The sequence below is a fragment of the Mesoplodon mirus genome (genome assembly GCF_964341445.2).
Source record: "Mesoplodon mirus genome assembly, chromosome: 2".
NCBI lineage: Eukaryota > Metazoa > Chordata > Mammalia > Artiodactyla > Ziphiidae > Mesoplodon > Mesoplodon mirus.
The window spans coordinates 17,059,924-17,077,604 of NC_138977.1; the positions used below are offsets into that span (position 1 = coordinate 17,059,924).

A 17,681-nucleotide genomic window follows, 5' to 3' on the forward strand; every position below is an offset into this window, starting at 1 on the left:
TAAATAAATAAATAAATAAATAAATAAATAAAGTTCATGTCACCTGTTTCTGTCTATTTTTTGAATATGGCCACTAGCAATTTAAAATTGCTTATGTTTATATTTATTAACATTTATATTACAAACCTACATTTGTATTTATGGTTATTTTTAAACAGGTTTATATTTATAAACAGAAGTCAAAATTATCTGTTTACATTATATTTCTATTGGACAGTGCCAGTCTACAACATGGAGGTAATAATGTTCCCCGTTAAATGTGGTTGTTGTGAAAATTAAATAATTTTTAATATACGTAAAATGCTTAAAAATCCCTGACCCTTACAAGCGCTAAATAAGTGTTAGCTTTAAAAATGTATTTGAAGGTGGTCAGGTTCGAAGAAGCAGAGGGCAACTTGCCATGGGCAGTACATCTGTGAGAGACAGGGCATGACAGTAGTGCTTTGTAGAAGAACAGCCAGGCTAAATCCTTCAGGTCTGCAAGGAGAGGCTGACTGGGCACAGGGGCTCATGCCAGAGGGTCGTGCAGTTCCCAGACAGCCATCTCTGCAAAAGTCAGCCGTATGGACACTGGTGTTTGAAACAGGTCAACAATAAGGATGCCAAGTAAGTTTTTCTGGCTCTAATATGTCACATAAAATGTGAAATATCACCCTACTCCTCTAAAATTTGTCTCATTTATCTAGAAAGGAGTTAATGTTTGTTCTATGCTTCAGGTTTCTTTTTTCTTTGGAGCATGTTAGAGTTGGTAAGTACCATCCATTCTCCAAATAAGTGGCCATATTTGACTCAGCCAGGCAGATAAGCAGTTGGGAAATAGCATAACAGTAATACCCGTGACACTGCAGTCATCACTCTTAAGTAAGCTATTATTTTACGTAATAACTAAGTTATTATCACAGAAGCAGCTGTGATTTACTAAGTGTCACATGGATGAGGTTCCTTAGCCCACAGCCTCTTCAGCTCAGTGCCCTGCATCAACTTGCTTTTGCTGCAGCATGAGTATCTCTACAGAATGCTTCCTCCAAGGCCAATGCCACCACCACCAAGAGTACCCCTGAAACCCTCCTGTTTTTATTCCTTTTTCTCTTCTCAATAACATAACAGTACGTGTGCAGGTCCAGAGCTTTATAAAAACTGGGCTTAGAGCTTGTTTTTAAGCTTGCCGGTCCTTATGAGCTTCTGACTGCTTCTGCTGCTATTTTCAATAGCGTATTTTCCAAAGGGCTCTGACCACCTATTAGAGCATCTGGCCTGTTCTATAGAGCTTCAGAGGCTTAGCTGTATATGTGTCTGGGCTCAGAAAGGGGCAGGAACAGAGAAATATGGTGCTCGAAATAATGGAAGACAAAAGCAATTCAATAGGAATTCCACATATTTATTTCATCACACATCATTTTAAATTTACAACTAGTGGTGGGCTAGCTAAACTTCCCGTGTGTGTGTGCGTGTGTGTGTGTGTGTGTGTTTAATGGACAAGTGAGCACCTGTTATCTGTTTTGGGCCTGTCGCTATCCAAACATGTATCTGTTTTATTAGTAAATATTTGAAAATGGTTAACGTGGCTCTTTTAATTTGTACAAATAGAGACACTCTTTTCTTGATTTCATTTTTTAGAAGTCCAAATCCATCAGGTTCTCAAAGCATTATTAAATTCTCTCAGCCATTCTGGCTTTTGTAGACTGCAGTCCAACAGACTGGAATTTCCACCACTAAACAATTGAGTGAAAAATAAAATGATGAATATTTGAGGATGTCCCTTATAAAGGACAGTGGACCACATTATAGTCTCAAAGAGATACAGCACAAGAAAAAATCAAATGGAGTTCCTGAAATTAATATTTCTAATTCTGATATGCTGAGTCCGACATTTTTGTAAGCCAGAAGGCAGAGGACTGATTAGCTTTCTTCTAGCGATCTGACTACATGGCCAGCAGAAAGAAGAGATGGTATGTGTTCATTCTGTGTGCCTCTTACCTCAATACTCAATAAAACTAACAGAAGAGATAAATATTAATTCTTGAAGATGGCTGACAAAAGCCATTAAAAGTCTTATCCCTTTCCTCCCTGCTCCCCTCTCCAAGAAAAAAAGGTCTGTTTTTTCCTGATTGGGCATGTTTCGTAGAAACAAGCTGTGTAAGGTTCTACCAAGGGCTTCATATACATTGACTGAAAATTGTTAAAACAAAATTGTGCTCTCCTGAATGTGTGTCTGTGTGTCTTATTTTTTACAAACAGTAGTTTCTTCTTAGGGCAGAACTATTTTCATAGTACTAAATGTGATTTGAGAGAGATACAATAAAACTAAGAATGCTACTAAAAGTGTCACATAGGTTGGCTCACAATGACACTGTAGGTAGTACTGAATGATTCAGGCCCAAGCTTAATTATGTGAGGTTTTTCACTGTTTTTTACAAAACTCTTAAATACAGGTAAATATGTAAACACTGTGCTCTCAGGGAGCAAGTACTTAGGCATGTCACATCATATCCCTTCCGGGGAGATGGATTCCAGTGAAACAGCCCCATCAGTTTCAAAACCAACCGCTGGAACTACTCTCTGGTTGAGGAGGAAACACCGCCTTGCACATGTCAGAGTTCTCTTGGTGCAGCGGGAATTCAGATCCCGCTATTAGGCTTTCTTTTCTCTTCCGAGAGACATAACCTCTGCCTGTGGACAGCCTTTCATACTTTGTCTCAAATTGCCTGCATAATAACAATAATAACAAAATTACACACATATGAAAGTCACCCCACACCCGTCAGAGCCAAGTTATTGAGTGAACACTTGAAGCTTCTGTTTCAAAGCCATTTGAGAAAGGACGTGAGTACCAAAGACGACTAGCTTTCGTTCCCATGAATGGGGTGATTTTTTTCTTCGCATTTCTTTTTACACCAGCAGATACACTCCACACGCCTGGGATATGGGAGTGCTGCTACTCATTCTTCTGGAATGAGGGACCAAATGCCTCTCAGCTTTCTGCAGAGGCTGCTAAGCTTTGGAGGCCTTGCTGTGTCCCCCACCCTCATTCCAGGAGCCCCACCTTTGGAGTATTCCCCTTTTGAGAAAGGAGCAAATCCAACTGGATTTAAGCTGAGAATGCTGACAGGGAAACATCCCCAGAGCCCTGGCCCAAGTGAAATGTGGAACCTAACCAGTTAGCCTTGTGCCTGGGCTGCTGGTCACTGCATTTTGACCATTGCAAGGTTGATTTTCTAAAATGTATTAATGGAGGTTTATTCTAGACATAGGTTAATAAATTAGCAACAGCTTAATGTACAATAATCTACGATCTTTTCTTCTGTAAAAACATAACCTGTTCATATTTGTACTTACATCATCTAGCATTCCTTACATGGATCATGAAATGAAAAAATAAATAAAGAAGGTGCATAACTCTGCCCTACTTATCAAAGGAGATCATGTAAAACATGGTTCTCTGCTTTAAGTCTACAGATTCCCTTCATGGTTAAGCGTGCATGTCAAGGCGACCTCTACACCCACCACAGAAAAGTCAGTGCTCCCTAGACCCGAAGCAGCCTACTTCCTCACTATAGTATTATTAGAATAATTGTCACAAAATTCAAAGGGCACAGTGTAAATGAAAAGCTCTAGAGTGGATAAGGTGTTGGGAAAACTACATGGACAGTTATATATTTAGTTTCTGGGACACTAAGTACTCTACTAAAAGCCTTTTTTTTAAAAAAATTCAAAATCCCCAAATCTTAAGCTTGAGCCAAAACTTAAACCAGGTCAAGTTGCTGTTGTATGGATTACCTAAAAATTGTGATTCATTTGGGCTCTTAAACCATGGTAAATGATTGTCAGATGTTCTGTTTTGAACTTTCTGTCCAAGAGACAACTGTGAAGATAGCTGATAGTAAATATGCATCTAGTGTTTTTGCTGAAACTGTGTGGTAATTCTTACAGTAAATCAAATCCCTTTGTTGCCTTGATAAATTATTTCTGGGCTAGAATATGATATTATCTCCAGAATCAAATGAACTAGTCATTATAGTTTCTTGGTATCCTAGAAACTAACTTTTTTTTTTAGTCTTATCAATTATTCTTTTACTCATTTAAAGAAAAGTCATGTTTCACTGGGTTTTTACCATTTTCCTTTAATTTCTATAACAGAATGCGCAAAACTGGGTGCAAGTTCCTGGTGAACTGGGGCTGGCCGTGGAACATTCCAGAAGCACTGCTTCTTACCTGTATGGAACTCCATCCCTGTCCATCTGCAGGCACACTAAGAAGGGGTACTGAGAAAACTGCACTGTGGAGATAAACTCCAAGCCTGCTTCTGCTTCCACACCAATTTCCAGGCCAGCTTTCACAAAAGAGGAGTCCACTGTGATGTCACCAGTTATTACCACAGTTACCCTAAGAATTGAGCAAAATAAGCTGTTAATCACATTTAACTGAGCTGAACTAACAGACCACAGGGTCTGAATTTCTCATGCTGATAACTGGAAAGAAACACTTAAGGGACTAATAGGTGACCTAAATGTGCTTAGAATTCTGTTGGTAACCAGGAACTGGTTTGTCCCAGCAGTTGGGCAGTGAAGTTTTGCCCTGCTCCTGAGTCCTCCCCCAGCCTTCAATTCTAGATGTGGGAATGAAATGTCTATCAGGCATTAATGTTTGGTATGGGCATACCAAGAGCCATGATGAAAACATGCCTGGAACCTGGTCCTATCAGGAAGTCAGAAATACCTGTGTTATCTTGAAACAAAGTCTAAGCTCACCCAGAAGACAGTTGATGTTTACAACAATTTTCTTGGTAACTATCTCTCTGTTGGCTTCTATGTAGCTACCTCAATTCCATTTCATTACTTTCTCTGATGACAGAAGTCTATGGTGGCCAAGATATTTGAAAAATACAGTATCACAAAGAACCCTTCCTACAGCATGTATATTGGGTGCCCCAGAAAGGACAGATATCATAGGTTCTCCAGTGATCACCTAGACAGATTGGATTGACTCGGATAGAGGCTTGGATGAAAATGAAGAGGATAAACAATCCTAGTAGAAGGCTTACCTCTAGGACTACTCTAATTTAATTGCAGACTTTAGATGAAATCAGAGCTGTACGTTCGTGCTCTTTTAATAGGCTACTAATTTTTGCTGTGCTTCTCACAACACACCTGCTGCTATTGCCAGTGTAAAAGTAGGTCAGAGGTGGTATCATTTAAATCCCTGAATCCTTTTCCCTGAATTCATTAAATCCCTGAATACCTTCTAATATCTTACACTCAACAAAGGCTTTAGAGATATTTTTTAAATGAACAAATGGAAAATTGAAGATGAATTGGCTATAATGTGGACACTGGCAGATACTTAGGGATATCGTGTCTCTTTTAAAAAGCCAGAAATTTTTGTTGTAGCTGTTGTTGATTTCCTTCTGAAAATAATTCAGTTCAGTTTAATTTGGGTAAACTTCTGTCTAGAAAATACATCAAAAAGATGACCAAGATGACTGATGCAGTGGGAAGCCCTAAATTATATTGCTTATCACTCTGAAACCCTCTCTCATTTCTCATTCTTTGGTTCCTTTTAGTAACACTGAGGGTCACCTTTCATGTTAAAGGTGCCACCTTTTGATTTTTCTCAATTCCTTCATCCATTGTTCAAAATAAACTAAAAATCTAATTTTAGCACTCCTATCTCACTTCTGCCCCACTGTATTTTTAAATATCCAAAAAGGTAAAAATCAATTGCATTTTCATGTTCTTTTCTTCAGTATTACAACAAACAGAAGAATAATTCTTTTGATTATCACATTGGTTCAAAGACATTGTTTTAAGTTCAAAATAAAACACTTTCATTTGATCTGATGGGTCAATTAGAAAAACTAAAGGAGCAGAGAAAATTCTGTTTAGAAAAATGAACACTAATAAAAACATTTAAGGACTCAATGTTTAAGAATTAGATTCTCACAAAAGTGATCATCTTTTTATTTTTCTCCACTGAAGACAGCAAAAGAGGAAAGATTTTAAATCCCAACAAGAGGTATAAGCTAAAAAAATTTGCTTAAAAGTAAAGTCTTCTGACAGCATTGTCAGCTACTAAAGTGGAATACCAAGAGAAGATGAACATCTCATCCACTGTGCAAGCTGTCCATGGATGTCTTTAAAAGCGAAAAGATCCTTGGCTGAGTCATATTAGGTACCTAGCTGCTCATAAGAAGCTATGGAAAGAATGACTTCCCATGGTTACTCACTACTCTACGATTTAATGATTACAAACAGAAAGCATAGATTTCAAGAAGTCGGAAAGTTAAACAATTCCAAAAACATATCTCTGCATATAGAGAACAGACTTGTGGTTGCCAAGAGGGAGAGGGGGTGGGGGAGGGGTGGACTGGGAGTTTGGGATTAGCAGATGCAAACTATTATATAGAGAATGGATAAACAACAAGGTCCTACTGCATAGCACAGTATATTCAATATCTTGTGATAAACCATAATGGAAAAGAATACGGAAAAGAACTATATATATGTATAACTGAATCACTTTGCTGTACAGCAGAAATTAACGCAACATTGTAAATTAACTATATTTCAATAAAAATTTTTAAAAACCTTATCTCTGTGGTTCTTTGCATAGAGTACTATACATATACTTACCGATTTTTCACTCGGGTCTTAGACTCACGATACCACAGGCTAAACTCCATTGAACCTGAAATATCAATAGCCAGACCACCCTGGACATCCATATTTGCCTTAAGTCCAGACTGCAACAGAAGCTCCTAGAAACAAAAATACAGAATAATAGTTAGAAGAAGAAGAATTAGAAGGAGGAGGAGGAGGGGGGGAGGGGCACAATGTAGCCAGCCCCTTTCCAAAGGCACATTCAACCTCCGGCTGTAGGTAATACCATTTGAGTTGTGTTAACATTGAAGTCTTTCTCTAGGCTTGGAAACACATTCTAACCTTGATCACGGAAGTAGATTATTGATTTGCTAAATTATTTAGTCAATTCAAATACTAAAGAAGTGAAGTGTCAGTTGACAAGGGTGCTTTCTTTCAATCTTTGCCTCACTTTGGGAGGGGCAATGGTTCTCAAAGTGTGGTTCCCTGACAAATAACATGAGCATCCAGGGAACTTGTTAGGAATGGAAGCCCCATACCTACTGAATTAGAAACTCTGAGGGTGGTGCCCAGAACTCTGTGTTTTAATAAGCCCTCATGTGCTTCTGTTGCACCTAAATTTGAGAACCACAAGACTAGGGAAAATGAAAGCATATCCATCAGAAATCCAGTGTGGCTTTGGAGTGGGGGTGAGGGTTTGGGATAGATGATCTCTTGAAGTCCTTTACCACTTCCATAGTTAAATGCTGTGTCAAATATAGTAAACTGCATCCTGCTGGTAAACGAAAGGCAGGATAAAAACTGCCGATGCAGTATACAAGTTCCAGGAATTGCCTAGGAAAGGAAAGCTAGGAAAGTAAGGCAAGGCAACTTAACTAAGCCATAATACCCTATTGTTTGACATTTGGAATGACATCAAAATAACAAACAAGACCAACATGAACTCCACGGCATATTCCAGAGGGACAGCACTCATTTACAAACATAGTCAATCCTCAGTAATTTTGTAGTTGTCTGAAACCCATTGTTTTATGCTGTTTGCCAGCATTTACCCTTTAAGTCTTGCAATTCTATGTACATTAGATGGGGCGATGTTGGCTGAAAAGTTCTCCAGCTGGATTGGAATCAGATTGCCTTGGGACAGTGTTTGAAATGATAACAGTTCTGGGGAAAAGGCTCAGTACCTTTAATTTTGATATTCCTCCAAAGATCTTAGGTCCACAGCAACTGGCAGCATGCCTAACTTCTTTACATAACTGCCCTATTCAGACCAAATAAGCCATGCTTTCGCCAACTATTAATGCCGCAATTTCACTTCCTAGAAAGTACTGTGTTGATCATGGATCCCCCTGAATTTTCTCCAACTTTCGAAAGAGTGTGGCAAGAAATCTCAATCATAGAACTTGGTTTACTAGAAAAGTCTGATTGTGGCATGAAACTACCTTCAGTCTGAAAGACACTTGGATGAAAGCATGAGATTCTCAACACAGAACTCGGGCCGCATTAGGAGACAGCCCTAAGGATACTTACTGCTACATTAGGTCCAGAACAAAATGTGGTGGTGGTGGGATGCAGGGCTTACCTCAGGCATCATAACTGATATGAAGGAAGACAAATTATCCTGAGAAAACCACGATAATCATGTCCCAATTGTAACCTATGCCCCTGAGCCGCAGAACCAAGATGTGAGTTCTGCATTTGTACTGTTATTGTCATTGTTTCCAAACTGGCCCTATTGTATGCCCTGCCTCAAAAGTACTTCCTTATTTGGATCATATTCTCTATTCCCCATTTGAAAACTATCATCTTGTTAGTCCCTAACTCGGCAGAGGTCTGTGATGTGGACTTCAGCCTTCCCACTGGCCACACATTACGTGGATGTCAAAACACACCAACTGCCATGGAAAAGAACATTTCACGGCTATTAAACAAGGTGCCTTTTGTGGGGAGAGAGCATTTCCACTGCAGTGTGGGTTTTGAGGGGCGCCTTGGCTTTCCGGGAATATTCCACTTCTCTCCTGGGGTGGGGATCGTGGAAGAATTCTTATGCATAGTCACAGAGGAATTTGTTTGCCCCCCCCAGCAATAGAGGGACAGACCACTGACCCCTGTAGAAGGACAAACCACTCTTTCCTTCGTGAAAGGGACTAAACCACATAGTGCAGTGGTTCTAATTTTTTTTTTTTTTTTTTTTTTGCGGTACGCAGGCCTCTCTCTGTTGTGGCAACGGGCTCAGCGGCTATGGCTCATGGGCCCAGCCATTCCGTGGTATATGGGATCTTCCCGGACCAGGGCATGAACCCGTGTCCCCTGCATTGGCAGGTGGACTCTCAACCACTGCGCCACCAGGGAAGCCCAGTGGTTCTAATATTTGAGGGGTGTTAAGTAAGTAGAACTAACAGCTTTTGAGCACCTACTGTGCCCCCAAAGCTCTACATTTTGTATCTCATTTAATGCCCATACAAATCTTCCATGGTAGGCATTATATCTGAAGACTGAAAAGAAAAATTAGGCTTGGAGGCTGCATGTGGATCTAGAATGAATACCCAGACTGTCTCTTGTGGGGAGACTTTTCTACTACCATACATGCATGGCTAGCAGGAAATCATAACAGTCATTTGTCTCCTAGTGTGCAAGGAAGGCTGTTCTGAGAAATATTGCAAAAAAAGATAAAGCATAGGCTTATGTCCTTGTTTCACCAAGAGGACATGTTTATTTAAACTCTTCTTTATGAACCAGAAGAATAAGATACTGGAGCTTTGTATTTATAGCTAATGTGACCCCTTTGATCTTTTACTTTTGGGCCTAAAGGTGTTTCTTAGAGCTCAGACACTGATATTTTGACAACTCATCCCATTGCTCCCATTCAGGAAAATATGTTCTCTGCTGGCTAAAGAGGATCCCCCTGTTCATCTGACTTTATAGACATCCTTCTCTGAAGAGTAATCCAGTTAGCTGCAAAAAGAGAGCGAGAGAGTAAGCACAGAGTAATTCCATCTGCCCTGGCGTTTGTGATGGGTCATCCACTGCCAAAATTTCCTTCAATGTCAGCACTTGACCTAGAGTGGTATGTGCCCCTGAAGCTAGGATGGCATTACTGGAGTGTTCTGCAGAGCCAGGGAGACTCAAACAGCATATTTGTATAATAAACCCAGATCTGCCAAATACTCCAATCTAAATTACACTGGCATTGGGCTATGTTCATAACTAAGGGAAGATCTTTCTCTTAGAATATGCCTGCAGTGCCCTAGCTTAATGAAGACAAAAATCATACAAGATAAATCTAGATCAGGGGTTGGCAAACCATGGCCTACAGGCAAATCTGGCCCACTGGCTATTTTTGTAAATAAAATTTTATTGGAACACTGCCACGCTCATATGTTAATATATAATTTATGGCTATTTTCACTCTACAGTGGCAGAGTTGAGTAGTTGCAACAGAGACCATATGTCTCACAGAGCCTGAACTATTTACTTTCTGCCCTTTACATAAAAGTTTGCCAACCCTGACGTAGGTTATTACTTATCTTTGCATCAAGAGTTATACCCCGATTCGGACTATTAGGCGTTGCTGTTGGGTAGGAGAGTACATACAGGTGGTACTGAACTGTTATTATTCCTGCATCTTAAAATGTGGACTACTTTCTCAGCACTCTTATGCCTTCTTCAGAGATTCTTTCATTAAGAATACACCTCTCCAGAGGTAACACTTCAATGGAAAAATGCTGATGTAAAATTATAATATAATTTGAGACCAATTTTTCTTCTGTGACTTTGAGGATTAAGGGGCATGAAACGCATTGCTGGTTGTCCTTCTTTTCATTCATATTAACAGAAACACAGTTTTGTTCAGAGTGTCAATACAACCATTGAAAAACTATATTTACCAGCTTCTCTTGCAGCTAGAGATATCCATATGGCAGTTTGGGTCAATAAAAAAGGACTTCTTTTTGTAGACGCTTATCTTTTGTAGAAATAGATAGTACTTGCAGGACAGTTCTTGAAAAAGAGTCTCAGACTCTGCTGCACCTTACCCTTCTCTCTCCCTTCCTGGAATGAGGAGTTTGTGCTGGAAGTGCAGCGGCCATCTGATAATCATGAGGGGACAAGCATGAGGTTGAAAACCACAAGTAAAGATGGCCAAGCTGAGGAAAAAGAGTCTGGATCCTAACAATATCTTAGGGTTTCCATATCAATCCTGGACTACCTACTTCCAAATACTTGTTACATGATAAAAATCAAACTATTTGGTTAAGCTACCCCAAACTGGCTTTTTTTTGTTATATACAGCTATCCTGAACTGTTATGAGGAATAATAAAGATAGGGAATTAGCATCTAGCTTCAACCAATGACATTTTGGTGGAGTTTTAGTAAATCTGATATTTAAGGTCACTCCCAGATCTTAAAATCTATGATTTCATAACCAGAATCCAACAAATCAAGATCCTCAAATTATCTGGCAAAGAACAAAGCTGATAAAAACTGTGAACCATCTGTTCCAGATGCCTCACTTTATGAGTAGCAAATCCTGGTTTAAAGCTATTAAGTAACCTCCCAAGAGCACACAGAAGGTAACTAGTGAAGGCAAAAGTCAAAACTAGGCTATTACTTATGAATTTATTAAACGACAAAAGCAAACTTCCCAAGCAAGTCCTATAGTCTATAAATTTTAATCCAATCTCCTCATATATCTTCAATATCATAAATATAAATCAGAGTGCAAGTGATCACTTTAAGGATTTCCCATAAGATCCTTTTTTAGCAAAAATTCCATTTTTATATTGTTATGCTAAGGCAGGAAATGTCAAGCCATTAAAGAAAAAAATTTTAAGCATCAAACACTCAAACTCAAAGGTTATTCAGATTAACCCTTTTCTGTTTCTCAAAAAATTCCATGAGGCAGCCCACTCCCATCTCACAGTAACTTGGTCACCTAAATCTTACCACACAGAATATAGTATTGTCGTACCTTAGTACAGTAATGTAAGATTTAGGGGTGAAGCAAACTGAAAACTATTCTGAAGAATGCAGGTCAAGTGAATGAAAGTAATCCTATTCTTTAACAATGAGTGAACCATTGTAAGGTTCTGTGAACATGAGAATTTGGGGCAAAGAGTTCCATTAAGCATGTGGTTGGTGTCAGTGGTCGCTTGTGTCTCTACGAATTTGGCAGGGATGATGCACTATTTGGATCTTACCACTGTTGTCATGATAAATGTCATCAGTAACTATGAAGCCATGTAGTTTAGCTCTTGCCTTCAGAAATCACCTACGCCCTTGTGCCCGGGAAAGCCAAGTGAAGAGATAAGGCCATCTCTTCTCTGTTGAATCCTAGGTTATTTTCTCCATAATTTCTTGTCTCTGTTCACATCGGTTTCCCACCACCACCGCCTTTTAGTTTTATTGAGATATAAATGACATTGTATTATACTCATATTATGTTGAGTATTTCTTCTTCTGCCTCAACAGTGAAAAGATATCTTAATCAGATAATATAGACAAAAGAAAACACATTTATCTGTAGCAAAAGAGAAAAAGAGAAAGGGCAATAATACCAAGAGGGTCAAATGCTTTGAATGTGAGTTCCAAGGTGTGTGGAACTTTGTCTTGTATCCTCCAAGCATGGAGTACATTTAAAGCATGCCTTTTACATTCAGTAAACAGTTGCAGAATGCATTACCTGGGAATGATCTATTAGCAGAATAAGTCCTTTCACCACACTCATAGGGTCGCTAGATGCTGACAGCATTTTGGACATCAAGTCACTGTATCCACTGAAAAAAGTGACAGGTCTGAGCTGAACATCAAAGAGGAGGGCTGACAAGCCAGCGTAGGAGTCAAGGTTCTCCTCTCCTTCATCGGGAGTGGCTGCAATTAAGGACTCCAGTCCTTGGGCTTCAATGACCACCTAGAGAAAACGGATATAGCATTCATGACATTAGCTCCCTGCCTGTTCTGTACGTGATGATGAGCTATAACTAGAACTTTCCCAGGGGTCAAAAACTCAAACATTTGCAGTTGCTAGGCAAAAACAAAACAAAAACAACTCTAGGCCTGAATATGAGTTCGTTTTCTTCATTTAATCCTCACAGCCACCCTTTGAGGTTCATATGATTGTATCCATTTTGCAGATGAGGCCAAAGAAAAAGCTCAAATGGCAGAGGTAAGTCTCAAACCCCTTCTGTCTGACTGCAAAGACCATGAGCTTTCCATTTAATGGCGTCATCCTAGAGACTCAGTCTCTGCAGAACTGTCATATGTGGTGGATCAGCTATCTTGTAGAGCCCCTAAAAAGAGGTGGAGAAGTGTTGGGACAGTGTGCCCTATGAGAGGGTGTGGAACTCTCTAAGCCAAGACTCACCCCTTTCCACATAAAACTTTCTCCAGTAAATGAAAAGATGATGAACGCTATGAGGAGCCTCACACCCTGATCTCCACCACACACAGGAATCCTACAGATTCTCTGTCCTCCACACCCAGCACCTTAGCCACTGGGCATTTGGCATTTCAGAATGCGTATCAGAAAACAGATGGCGATTCCTCAGGACAGAAAGCATGGTATCCTAACTAGAGTCCTACCAAAGGTGTAGTAATACAATATTGATAGGAACTCAAGTTTATATACATTGCATCATTTTTAAAGCTTAAATGAGCTTATTGAGAAGGCTAAAGTTTGATATGCATAAAAACTAAAAAGAAAGTATATTTCACAATTAGGAAGACTTTAGAGATTGTCACCACATTTGGGGTAAAACTAAAGGGACGGAAGTCAGCCAGTTGTCAAATGCCTACACTTTATTCTTTTCTCTCTTAGCAATATTGAAAAAATGTAGATTGACTCTTTGGAGAACCATATTCTATTATGAAAGCTTTTATTATGGGGAATCAGTCTCTTCATAGAAACACCAAGAGAAGGAAATATATTCTATAAATAAATATCTGGAGCTCCAAGGAATATATCTATGGATAAAAATATTTTTTAAAACATACATGAGAAATACTGGCATGACTTCAGTTTTGTGACTATGTGTACCTTTGAAAAAACTATGGATGTTTGGCAAGTCCAGTGACTCAAAACACATAAGTTTTCAAGTTCACGTTTGAAACTCTCTCTGGGACTGTAAACCATACAGCCTCTTGCAGATGATGGAATCATGGGCGACATGATAGATTCACCATTAATTTACACGTTCTATAGTGTTATCATTAGTATATATTTTATTTTACTGCACACTAACCTCTTACATACTTTAATAAGCAAAATTAATGAAAAATGAGATACCTGGATACTATGAAGAGGATTTTTCCTAACGTACTGAAAGATGTTCAGGTTACTTCTCCTTAGAATGCCAGAACCAGAGTAAAGAATGTCAAGGCTATAAGTAGATGCCGAATGGGGACTACCTAAGGACAAAAAATAATAATAATAACCTGTAATTTAACAACAGTTCCAGCAATACCGAGCAGGGGATGGAGCAGGGAGGGAGAACCCCTTTTTGGGTTACGTACGTTCTATGTAGCCAGTATAGGCAGAAGAGGATCCACTCTTGGAGAAACGGTCATAATTATGAGCAAACATTTCCTTCAGAACTCGACGGACCATCTTGCTGTAACACATAAAAGGAAAAAGCTGCACATTCATGGTAATGGCTGTTTCCCAAGTCAGATTTGGAAAGAACCCAAATCCTCAGTGGAAAAAAGAGGGGGCCAAATTTTCCTCATGCCACTCCAAAACTGGGGAGGTGCCAGCTGGAGTGCCAGCATCAGGATTAGGGCTTTCCCCTTCATTCCTCGGATATTTGAAATTCAGTTTGGTATCAAAATGACAGCAAGGCGAGGACAGCCAGCTATGAGATGGCTTAAGCTGGCTGATGGACACACCTCAGGAGTGGAAAACACATGTTCTTTGAATCATCGTGGTTCTATTGTTAAATAGTATATACTTTTAAGGAAAGTTGTACCAAACTGGAGAGGTTGCCCATTATTTCTTTAAATGTTTTCCTACACCCTCTAATGTTATCACTGGCTAATGATATATAACAGCAAATTCCCAGGAATTTCTTCTACATTTGCATAGTTTTCAATGAAAGAAACATCTCAGTAAAACCCAATAGTCTCCTGTAAAGTAAGTCTTAAACCTGACCCCATACCTCTATTTTATCTACTTAACTAATTAGTGTTGAGATATTTCCATTCCTGACTACTTAACACTAATCATATCAGTAATAATAAAATTATAACAACTCAGCAAAAAATAAATCAAAATAATCAACCAAAGAAATCTGGACCTAGTTCTGAGGTAGAACATCACCGAGAGGAAGAATGGTTATCTTATAGGTTTTTCCCCCAGTATCACTAGCTTATAAGATTTTAGCCTGAAAAAGGAAAGATGAAGAGTAGTCCTCAAATATTCAAAGGGCCTGCATGTGGGTGAATGATTAGATCTCTTCCACTTTGCTTCAGGAATAAAATCTGGGCCAATAGAAGATTTCAGTTATGCAAAGCAGTAATGGAGAGAGTCTCTAAATGATGACACAAGTTCCCTCAGAGGTGGTGAACCTCCCACCACTGGAGAGGTGCAAGCAAAGTCTGGACACCACCTGTCAGGAGACTAGACCCCCGCACTGGAGAGAGATAGCAAGTGAAGGGGCCTCTCACGTCCCTTCCAACTCTGATGCTTTCAGTTTTGAGAATCTGACCTGCAGTGTTCGCGATGGCTTCCTCATGTTTCCCAGGCTGCTCTCTACCCAGCTGCTTCCTCCTTACTGTCCCCTGAATCACTAGGTTCAGAAGACAATGGCAGCAAATACACCCAGGATCTCCCCCACAGAGTCTCACAAAAGCAAAGCAATAGAAGAGAAATCAAATCCATTTGACCAGGCACACATGGCTGCCGAGAGAATTTGTTTCTTTTCTGCATCTCTGATCTGCTTCGCCCTCCTTCCTTACTTGCCCTGCTCCTTTGTCTGTACTTACTCTTCCTGTTTCTTTTCCCTTCAGTCTCGCTCCTTGTTTCTTTCCTTCGATCTTTCCTGCCTTTTTTTTCATTTCCTTTCTCCTTACCTATTTCCCACCTCCTCCCATGTCTGTTTCCCTTTTCAACTGGGAACACTCAAACATGATCCTTCCTGAAGGCAGTGCTCGGCATGTAACTCAGGGGAAATGAAGATTCCTTCCCTGGCCCTCTGATTTCAGTGAGGAAAAGGGACAGCAGTGAATTTGGGAGAAGAGACTTGGGAACTGGAAGGAGGATGATTCCAATAAGTAACTGAGAGCAATGAAGTCTGCTGATTCCATTCTTCATATTTTGAATAGTCCTAAAACATGGGTCATGTCTAAGGTTTTAAACTCAAATGGTAAATTCATTTAACCTGTGATAAATGAGGCTTCAAAGATTCCTAACATTTGGAAAGTTAAGATGAAAGACCATTTGGTGGGAACCTACCTCATTTTACGATGCTAGCTATAAAAAGAGTCCTACTGAAAATACAGTTGGATTTTAAAACATTGCTAACATTTGGCAATATAATGTTACCAGACCGAACGGGAGACCTAGAGTAAAAAGATCATACCCAGAGTTCCAAATCACAGCGCCAAAGTGAAGTTGTTTAATCCGGCCCTGCAAATAGTTTTGGCAAACTCTTTGGTTTTATGCAACATAACCCAGCATAAAGACCACACCATTATTATTAGCCACACATGTACCACATCAATATACAAATAAGCTTGGATAAGCAGAGACAGGGCACTGCTTCATACCTTGCAGGCATTTCAAAACGTAGGATGTCTTGGACAATGGAGAGCATGTATTTATTCATTTCTTTGGGAAGCTCCCCAATAGAGAGGAGGATGTTTTTTACTTCCATGTAGGATGGATTGTTATCTAAAATGATGGCAGCTGCAGTAGTGCGCACAGTCTTTTCGTGAACTTTATGATTCTGGTGGTATATCCTGTTCATAGTCTTCTTCACCTGTTCGTAAGATGTTCAAGCTTAGTTAGTGCGCATCTAGATTTTTTAAATTGATATCGTGCAGGAAGAGTTAACGCTCATAAAATAGACATGTGTTCCAATATTTCCCATATTCTTTTGCAGTTATGTTGGGGTCATAGTTCTGGCTAGTGGACCATGAACAGAATCACTGTGGGTAACTTCTGGGCCAAGGCAGTTAAGAACTGGTGTATCTTATCCCTCTCTTTCTTCTACTACGGTAGAGAGCTCAGGGCCACATTTTCCTTTAACTACTTTAGCCATAGAGTGGATGAGAAGCTGAGATTTTTGAGTCTTGTTTGTTATTGCAGCATATCATGGTATTCCCTAACAACCACAGAATTTTCAAAGATACAACTGCCACATGGCAAAGGAGCTCTGGAGAGAGATGGCTATATGACCCTACATTTCCTTACAGTGAGGTACCTCAGAAATTTCCCTTCTTTTTTTAAATTAATAGACTTTATTTTTTAGACCAATTTCAGGTTCACAGCAAAATTAAGCTGAAAGTATAGAATTCTTATATACCTCGTGCTCCCCAGCCCTCCCCTCTTCCCCCAACATACAACCTCCTCCTGTATCAACATCCTGCATCTCAGTGGTACATTTGTTACATTTGAGGAATCTATATTGATAGATCATTATCACCCAAAGTCCGTAGGTCATATTAGAGGATTTTCTTTTTTCAACAAAACATTAACACAAAAGAAAACTTGCCAAAGTAATTACATTCTGTGGCAACAAATAATTTCATTGGTCACTAGCACTGCCTAACAATATGCAGTGCTTGGGGTTCTGTATCAGGCATTTATAAATATTTCTTTCAGTTCTACTTTCCTCTGCCTTTTTCTATCTCCCACAAATGTTGACCTTGTTCTCAGGTATATAGGAATTAAGAATCACCTAAGCAAAAACAACTAGGAAAGGACAGAGCCGGAATCCACATGTTGGTCTGTCTATCTCCAAAACTCATGACCCTAATTACCACACTTTGCAGCTTATCAACTTTGACACAAAACATAGTTGCAAACTGGGAACATCATTCTCAGCAGGCAGTTTATCTTACACTTTATAAACATTCTCTGCCCTAAAAAA

General features: G+C 39.5%; 1 protein-coding gene across 1 annotated transcript in view; it reads right to left on the reverse strand.

Annotated features, from left to right (window-relative positions):
* Positions 1-1,369: 1,369 nt before the first annotated feature.
* Positions 1,370-17,681, reverse strand: part of MTTP (microsomal triglyceride transfer protein) — a 45,541-nt gene continuing 29,229 nt past the window's right edge. The window contains exons 12-18 of the mRNA XM_082629360.1: positions 16,357-16,568; positions 14,107-14,204; positions 13,880-14,001; positions 12,278-12,505; positions 6,630-6,754; positions 4,213-4,383; positions 1,370-2,705 (exon numbers count right to left, since the gene is read on the reverse strand). Of these exons, the coding sequence (XP_082485486.1) occupies positions 2,534-2,705; positions 4,213-4,383; positions 6,630-6,754; positions 12,278-12,505; positions 13,880-14,001; positions 14,107-14,204; positions 16,357-16,568 (1,128 nt within the window). The 3' untranslated portion in view covers positions 1,370-2,533. The remainder of the gene's footprint in view (positions 2,706-4,212; positions 4,384-6,629; positions 6,755-12,277; positions 12,506-13,879; positions 14,002-14,106; positions 14,205-16,356; positions 16,569-17,681) is intronic.